At 30.9% G+C, this 8,811-nt stretch overlaps 2 protein-coding genes across 5 annotated transcripts in view; one reads left to right on the top strand and one right to left on the bottom strand.

Annotated features, from left to right (window-relative positions):
• Positions 1 to 266: 266 nt before the first annotated feature.
• Positions 267 to 3,754, top strand: LOC134700617 (transcription factor HES-4-like). The gene is made up of 4 exons (XM_063561987.1): positions 267 to 459; positions 904 to 999; positions 2,240 to 2,324; positions 3,238 to 3,754. Exons 1-4 carry the CDS (start codon positions 424 to 426, stop codon positions 3,675 to 3,677), a joined length of 657 nt encoding a protein of 218 aa, XP_063418057.1. The 5' UTR covers positions 267 to 423; the 3' UTR covers positions 3,678 to 3,754.
• Positions 3,755 to 5,623: 1,869 nt separating this feature from the next.
• The window catches only part of LOC134700613 (5'-3' exoribonuclease 1-like), a 49,022-nt gene continuing 45,834 nt past the window's right edge, over positions 5,624 to 8,811 (bottom strand). For 3 of the 4 annotated variants that reach the window (XM_063561983.1, XM_063561984.1, XM_063561985.1), the window contains one exon: positions 5,624 to 8,191. In XM_063561983.1, the coding sequence (XP_063418053.1) occupies positions 7,931 to 8,191 (261 nt within the window). In that variant the 3' untranslated portion in view covers positions 5,624 to 7,930. The remainder of the gene's footprint in view (positions 8,192 to 8,811) is intronic. The other variant, XM_063561986.1, reaches the window with a different exon arrangement.

Genomic DNA, 8,811 nt, shown 5'->3' with positions numbered 1-8,811 from the left:
CACCTGTACGTGAATACATACGCAAGTAAAGGTGACTTAATTGCAATAAAAACATATTCTTAAATAAACTGCAGGTACATGTATTCATTTCATTGAGACATAGAAATGACAATTAACGATATTAGTCTGTAATGTGTTGACAGCAATAGATATCTTAATTGACAAATTAAAGGACAAATGAAGCCACGCCCTATTTAATCTCCCAGGGTATAGCGGTGGCAATACTCATGGTCAGGTATATTTATACACCATTTATCAGATAGAAACCATAAAGCACAAGACAGTAGTCGGCACGCGTCTGACAAAAGTACAAGAGTCAATTGGTTTCATTTTCTGTCTTTATATAGTTTAAAATATTGAACGAGGGTTTCATTTTCAAATTTTAACTTCATAAAAACAGCTGACAGAATAAAGCAAGACACAATGAATAGCAAAGAATTACAGGCCCTAAAAAGAAAGGTAAAATACTATTTATGATTATCAATATTAACGTTTTTATCATAAAAACAATTAAATTCATATACTTCACATTTTATTTTTTTATTTTATTCATAAATTTTGATTTCATTTTTTTTTATTATATAAAACTTATCTGTATTATATAAAATTTATTTACTATATAGAATATTAATTATTTATTATATTTTGATGTATCGAATTCTAGTATCTTCTTTTTATTTCTTTTGGAGAGGTTGGTAGAGCGAAGAAGTTGATCTCATTATAAAAAGATATGTTCAACTGTCAGACGAATGTGAAAAAAATCCATATTTTGTAATATCCATTGGACAGCAAATGATATGTTAATGTATATAGTTTAATCAGTTATAAATCTAGAATATGAAAAATTTGAAATAACTTATATATAAAATATTTATTTATGTTACTTTTATATATTTATTTCAGGCCAGCAAACCTTTGACAGAGAAACGTCGGCGTGAGAGAATTAATAACAGACTTTCCGACCTGAAGACATTAGTATTACGTGGTACTAACAAGGAGGTAAGGAACTCAGTAATAGCAACAATCTATTAAAATAGTCGATTTCTACCAAGGATTACTATACATATCATTCATGATTGGTTATGACATTCATAGTTTTGGTAAAAAATATGTAATTAAATGTCAAAATTATTCATCGTAGTTTATTTAAACCTATTATTTAAGTTCATTAAAAATGTTTTTTGTATACCTGTTACATATCATATAGTAGTAAATATACTCTCTGATTCTCGCATAAGTTTTTATTTAATATATTGTAAGTGTCTTTCTTTTCGAAACTATCATTACTAGTTTACTAAAATTAAAAAAAAACAAAAAAAAAACACTTTTTTTTTGTTTCTGCGAGTTTTGAAAATGCGAATAAATAATATTTTGATACATTTCAATTGGTTGTCAAAGATAATTAATCTGTTTGTACATCATTATCGGTGACACGAGCTGTCGTCTGCCTGAGGATTATTTCGAGTATATCACAAGTAAATAATACGGTATATGATATACAGTGCCATGTTTACCTGTAAGATATTGACTTAGCCGACTGACACTCACACTTTCGCCAGACTTAAGTCTGATTTCATTGATAAAGTCATTAATACTTATGTGATTTAATTTTATTTTGTAATTGAGATGTCTGTGACGGTTATAAATACGCTTTACCACAAATCTGTACAAAAAGTGAAATTTTCTTCAGAAAGTCCTGGTTAAATATAAAAAGAAAATGTGGTATGATTGCCAATAAGACAACTATCCACAAAAGACCAAAATGACACACACATTAACAGCTATAGGTCACCATATGGCCTTCAACAATGATCAAAGCCCATACCGCATAGTTATAAAAGGCCCCAATAAGTCAATGTAAAACAATTCAAACGAGAAAAAAACGGCCTTATTTATGTAAAAACATGAAAAAAGATTTTTGACCTGTAAACTTATATAAGTGCATGCTGACAGAATATGCTGTACATCAAGTAAGGAACATATATAAATATACTGTTTCCAGATCAAATATGCAACTACTTCCAAGCTCTGAAGACAGCCCCTCCCCCTAAAAAGTGTTTTTTTAAATGATAATGGATCATTCAATTTTACAGCAATTCAGCTTTTTTCACTTGTAAGAAATATGCTAACATATTTGAATCAAAAACAAGAAAAAAGATAGGACTTCAGTTTTAAAAATATGACTTTAATCAATTGTATGAAGACTTAATACTAAATATTATTATTTTTATTATTTCAGGACAATGTCAAGTTAGAGAAAGCCGATATAATGGAAATGACTGTTAGGTACATTGAAGATATTCAGCAAAAACAAACATCAGAAGGTATGTAGATTGATTATATATTCATTTGTCTGAGTATGCAATTGAACAAAATAATGATGGATATAAATTTTATAGTTTATCAGACTTTAATAATTGATTGAGATATAGATGCTTCAAATCCAAAGTCAAAATATTTCATAAAATTGAGAATGGAAATGGGGAATGTGTCAAAGAGATAACAACCCGACCATAGAAAAAACAACAGCAGAAGGTCACCAACAGGTCTTCAATGTAGCGAGAAATTCCCGCACCCGGAGGCATCCTTCAGCTGGCCCCTAAACAAATATATACTAATTCAGTGATAATGAACGCCATACTAATTTCCAAATTCTACACAAGAAACAAAAATTAAAATAATACAAGACTAACAAAGGCCAGAGGCTTCTGACTTGGGAAAGGCGAAAAATGCGGCAGGGTTAAACATGTTTGTGAGATCTCAACCCTCCCCCTATATACCTCTAGCCTATGTAGAAAAGTAAACGCATAACAATACGCACATAAAAATTCAGTTCAAAAGAAGTCCGAGTCTGTATATTCAAGAACCTTTGTAATAAGGGTGCAGTGTTTTTCAGAATTCTCTATCTTGTGTCAAAGTTAACAAAACCATAAGTTTCAGTATAAACACAAATATCAAATAATCCGAATAGGAAATTTGTGAAACAATTCAATGCTGCTCCGTATTGAAAACCTTACTTTGACCTACTAGTATAATGGTTTACTTATAATAAATTGTAGTTGTCTCATTGGCACTCCTTCCACATCTTCTTATATCTTTTGCAAGCTATCAAGACAAATATACCACTAACATCTTTTATCACTCAAATGGAAAAATACACAATTACAAGACTTTGCAAATATTAAACCACTATTCTGCTATACATGTAATTATAATTGGCAATGTTCTTTTTTATAGGTCGTAACAGAACACAGCTGGTAATGAACAGCTTTATAAGGGGTTATGCCACTTGTATCAACGATGTATCTACTAGTCTGTCTGCCAATCACATCACCAATGACGTCAGATCTTCAGTAACCAATCACCTAGCAACAAGTTATAGCACCATGACAACAGGACTACAGACACACGAGCCACATGCCTCCATTTATAGTTCTGACCGATTAGCCACAAGCACACCTTACAGTAATTCACCATCCAAAGAAATCCACCCATACCAGTTATCACCAATAATTGACACAAATTCACAGTACTCCTCATCATGTGACACCTTAAGCTGCAATGATTGGTCCTCTACATATTCAGCCTCACCTTCAGTTTCACCAACCTTGCATTCACCTTCAGATTCAGGAGTTGATGGTTCAACTGGTGACAACTCTGTTTGGCGACCATGGTAACAACAGCCATTTTGTACAAGACATATTTGTAATTAGACTTTTTTTTAAACAAATTGGTGCATGATGATTTATTTGTATAGTGCTATATTATAAATGTTAAACATAATAAACTAATAATAATGTATGTTAACTTATCTGCCTTTTCATTCATTATGAAAAAATAAAATAGTAAGTTAAGAATCATGATAGTTATTAGTTATTTCTTGTCAGTCAAAATCAGTACCTCAACAAGGTCATACTTCTATGGTGCACAGAGAGTAACTTGAATAACCAGTCCTAGACACAATAGCCTAGCTAGCTTAAACAGTAACAAATGTAACCTTGAATACCTGATTGTTTGCATAAAAAGGCACATGTAACATGTATATTTATAACAACACACACTCCATAACCGTAGCCGAACCCCCCTTGGAAACAAATAAGCACTGTTAAAGTCAATGTTCTGTTCGAATTGTGACTTTAAAAGTCGAGTTTGTGAGTCCAAAGAACCCCCCCCCCCCACCCCCACCCCTTGGAAATTCCTTGCTGTGGGCCTGCACTCTTCTACTTTGTGGACCATTTAGTTTCTGTTGATAGTTCAAGAAATAAAGCTTTACTTCATGTTTCACATAAACTTAAATGATCCAAGGAAATGAGGTCAAGGTAAAATATACTAAACCAGAAATACATGTACACCTTACAATCATTTCATACACCAATATAGTTGAGCTATTGGTTATAGTTTCTAAGAATGAACTTAGCCAGGTAAATATAACATTGGGCAATGAACCATGAAAATGAGGTCAGGGCCATTTGAACTATGTCAGTCAGACATGTACACCTTGTAGTCAATCTATGCATTAAATATCGTTGACCTATAGCTTATAGTATATAAGAAACACACTAAACCATGAAAACATAACATTGACTGATGAACCATAAAATGAGACAAAGGTGAGATGAAAAATGCCAGGCTGACATACACATACCTGCCAGCTTTTCAAAATGCCCATGGGGGTTTTGCATACAAGATGGCTGTCATAGTCTTAAAAAACCTCCAAGGGGGCCTTAAAATACATTTTAATGTTGTTTTTTTGCTTCTTCGTTCGTTTATAAATCTACTGTCATTGTAAATTTAATTGTTTTGTTTAAATTGTGGACAAAATTGCTCTTTCAAAATTTCAATTTGGGAGCGTCCATGGGGGAAATCCCCGCAAATAGTGACAGTTTGCAGGTATGCATACATATATATTCAGTGGTCTCAATTTGTTTGTGTGGTGTTTCTCATGGTTAATGTATATCAGACTCTTGGTTTTTCTGATTAATTGGTTTTACACTAGTAATATTTGGGGCCCTTTATTATAGCTTGCTGTTTGGTGTGGGCCAATTTCTGTGTTGAAGACCTTTCTTTGACCTATAATTGTTAGCTTTTTACACATTGTGACTGGGAGGTTGAGTCTTTGTATTGGCACTCATACCACATCTTCTAACTTGAATGGATAGCATCTTTGAGTACTAGTAGGTCTATTTACACAAACTGCTGCATTCTACAAACTTTGTCAACAGGGTTTGATATATGTACATTTAGGGAGCTACCATTTGATTTTTATGGGGGGGGCTAGGATGAAATTTGAAAAAAATAGGTAGGACAGGAGTTTTGAGTTAAAAAAAAGGCAGGATGAGACACTTGCAAAAAAAAAAGTCAGGACGACAATTTATGTAAAAAAAAGTCAGGATAAACTAAAAAAAAAAAGGCAGGACTGAACTGAGTGAAAAATAAAAAGGCAGGACAGAGATTACAACTAAAAAAAAAGGCAGGACAAAATTTTTCATCCTAGCCTCCCCATAAAAATCAAATGGTAGCTCCCTAAATGACCTCTGTTTTGTGGTGTAATCTCAGTTTGTTCAACATCATCAACCAGAACTACTGTATATTTGTGTGCAGTAATAACTTAAGTCAATTATAAACTTTCAAACAGGTTTTTAATGTAAAAGTCTATTGCTTGAAAGCAATAATGTAAGTTACAATTTACAAAATAAAATCATTAAAACTGACGTTTAAAATAAATCAGTGTTGTTACTGAAATTCCATTGGTTACAAAATTGACATGTGACATCTTAGTGATGAAAATATAAACTACATTGTAGTATTATTTACACATATATTCATGCACAAACCAATAAGTTATACACATGATGTCTTTATCTAAGCATGGAAGTTGTTTAAATCTACTTTAAAAAAGCATTTTAACACAACTGTATTTAAGAAGTAAAACTTAAAACTTCAATATTGTTAGAAAAACATGAAGTGGTAAAAAAACAAGTCAAAGAATGACTTTGAAAGAAATCTTAACTGAGATTTAAAAGCCCAAGTTAAGGTGGTACCTAACACTACAGGGATAACTCTGTAAAGTCAGCTAAACATTTTAATTGCGTTGTGTTGTAAAATGAATATTAAGCTTCTCTATGATCAAAATTGGTGTTTGTCAAACTGCTATGTAACCAGTGTAATTGTTCTGACAAAACGGTTGGTTCAAAATTTTTATATTTTTGTAATAGGGTCAAAGTAAGTACTTTGACAAAATTTTATGAAAATTAAAAGAGCCAAATTCATTTTAGTGCAAGTGTTGGGTACCACCTTCAGTTATGTAAATGGGTCACTTCAATAAAAGACAGAAGTAACTCTGCATGTGGTTACTGACAGGTTAACTCAGTGTAAGTAATCAATTTGTATGTGTTGCAATACATATAGATTGTATTGAGAAGATGATTTTACTGACTTCATTAAATTGCCATTTCCACCTGGTTTTAATTCTAAATATGAAAAAAAAGGAATAAAAGGTGCAATAATCAAATCATAAAGGTGTTACTCACCAAAATTAAAAAAATAAATATGAAGTTTGAATTAGCAGGTCTCGTTCTCTTTTAATATACAGTAGAGGGATTTTATAATTATCAAAATCACTTTGTCTTCACAAAATATACAAGAAACTAAAAGATACTCAGAGACATGTGAGGGAAAGATGAGGGTCATTATTTTATTTCATATACGTAAGAATTCTTTCAATTTCAATAAGAATTCTGGTTTTTATCATCAAATCATGCTGTCTAAAATTACATAACTAGTCATCAATTTTATGGAGAGGAACACAGTGCTCTTTTATATCTCAGCAATTTCTCCTCATTTTGTATCATTAATAGTATTAGTTAGTTGTAAAATTCAAAATAGGACATAGCTGACTTCGTCCATTTGTTTTAAATGATTTAATGAAGGAATCAGTGGTCTATAATCGTGTTAATATTAACAGAACTTCAGCAGTGGATGAATTTTATTCATCAATGTTTACAACAAGGACATGTTGACAATATAGAATTAACTAAAGTAAGTGTTGTCAAGTACTGGGGCTCTTTTAACAACACTCTTAGGACATTAAATTATCGTTAGTAATACAGAAGTGTTCATAATTACATTATTTTTACATAAAGATTTTTTTGTGAAATTAGTCACAGAATTATTAATTCTAACTGCAATCGTTGCATTTAGTTTTCCTCTGTACATAATGTTAGTACATGCTATTAAAAAATTAGCACTTCTTGAAATACATAACTAATTATATGTTTTATTGTAAAATTTAAATTGTTTCTGGTGTTATTTTGACATCTAAACCATTTTCAACACTAAAAAACTGTTAAAATCAATGTATCTTTTGTGAAACTTTTGCAGAAAAAAAAATGGTATTCAATATCTTAATTACATTTTTACAAAAATCCAAAAAAAATTGTAGATTAAGAGGATTTTGAAACTTTAAAGTATCTTATAATTTTTACTTTAAATTTCAACCTTATTGAAAGTCAATTTTAGAGAATGTATTTTACTTGACCTTTTGAAGGTTGCTCACAACAAGATTGCTTGATGTTATTTTTTTTCAATACCATTATAATTCTGTTTTCAGCTATATACAATGTAGATAAAATTACACAAATATCATACACAAAAATAAAACCTGCGTAAATTTTATACAAATTTATATATAGAAAGATTTGAAGGAAAACTTTGAATACACTATGTACATTAAAATGCCTTCAATAAAACTGATATGAAAAATGTCTTCTGCTGAAAAACATACCAAAGATTAGACAAATAAAGAGAACTTGGTTCTCTAGCAAAATGTTGTTTGGAAAATAGTTGAAAAGGGAGAGAAAAAACAGACAGAAAAGTTTGTAAAAGATTTAAAAACATTCCATTCATCTGACGATAATTTAATCTCTTTCTATTACATTCCACTAAAATTAGCTGCTAATCTAGATTTTCGTTTATTTGGTGTCTGTTGTTTTGGCGGAGTCTTCTTTGATCTACTTCCACTTTCATGTACAGTTTTCTGTTCACTGCTTTCAGGTATATGTGATTGCTTTTCTCCTTTAGAAATCTGAGGTGGACTTGTTTCCGGTACAGATTTTGGGGGTGTTGACATATTGTTATTAACATTGTCATCTTTATGTTTTTTCTTCTGTGGAGTCTTCTGTTGTTTTGTTACCTAAAAATAACAAGAAACAAACAAATTTTATTAACCATTCATTTTCTGTAATCAACAAATCAAGTTACAATTGAAGACAACAAGGAGATAACTGTATCAGACGTCATCAATTGATAATTTGATGGTCAAAAATTAAGTTTACTGGTGACACATAAGCAGAGCCAGTAAACGGGTATTTGTGACCATCAAATAACCAATTGATGCCCATGGAGTTTTAAATACTTTTCAAAACATCAATTTACATCAATTGTAAATTGATGCCATGAAAACTGGAGACGTTATCCAATCAAAAAAATAAACTTTACAAATACTGTAAACCAACTTATTTCGCAGAATACTTTGTTTCGCATTTAGCTTTTTCTATTCCACCTTGCAGCAATTTAATTTCTCAATATTCATAATTATTTTATGTAATTCAATTAGAAATTATCCAAGTTATACAAATTGGCAATGATTTATTTTTGCGTTATTTTTTTGTACTTGTGAAAGACGCCAAAATTAGTTGGTTTACAGAAGTGTTGCATTAGAATTAAACCTTTAACTTGCTGTTGCTTTTTCATAATGGAAAAATACATTGATTGAAAAACATTAAACACTGTATATAACCAAATAGAAATCCA

Source organism: Mytilus trossulus, unplaced genomic scaffold (genome assembly GCF_036588685.1).
Source record: "Mytilus trossulus isolate FHL-02 unplaced genomic scaffold, PNRI_Mtr1.1.1.hap1 h1tg000164l___fragment_2___debris__unscaffolded, whole genome shotgun sequence".
Lineage (NCBI taxonomy): Eukaryota > Metazoa > Mollusca > Bivalvia > Mytilida > Mytilidae > Mytilus > Mytilus trossulus.
Note: the sequence above shows the minus strand (reverse complement) of the source record. Positions and strands in the feature narration are given on the sequence as shown.

What these genes read in the sequence shown, in the direction of transcription:
- LOC134700617 (XM_063561987.1), top strand. Translation starts at nt 424, where the DNA reads ATGAATAGCAAAGAATTACAGGCCCTAAAAAGAAAG. An exon ending in TACAGGCCCTAAAAAGAAAG is followed by an intron (nt 460 to 903) that starts GTAAAATACTAT and finishes TATTTATTTCAG; the next exon opens with GCCAGCAAACCTTTGACAGA. An exon ending in GCAAAAACAAACATCAGAAG is followed by an intron (nt 2,325 to 3,237) that starts GTATGTAGATTG and finishes TCTTTTTTATAG; the next exon opens with GTCGTAACAGAACACAGCTG.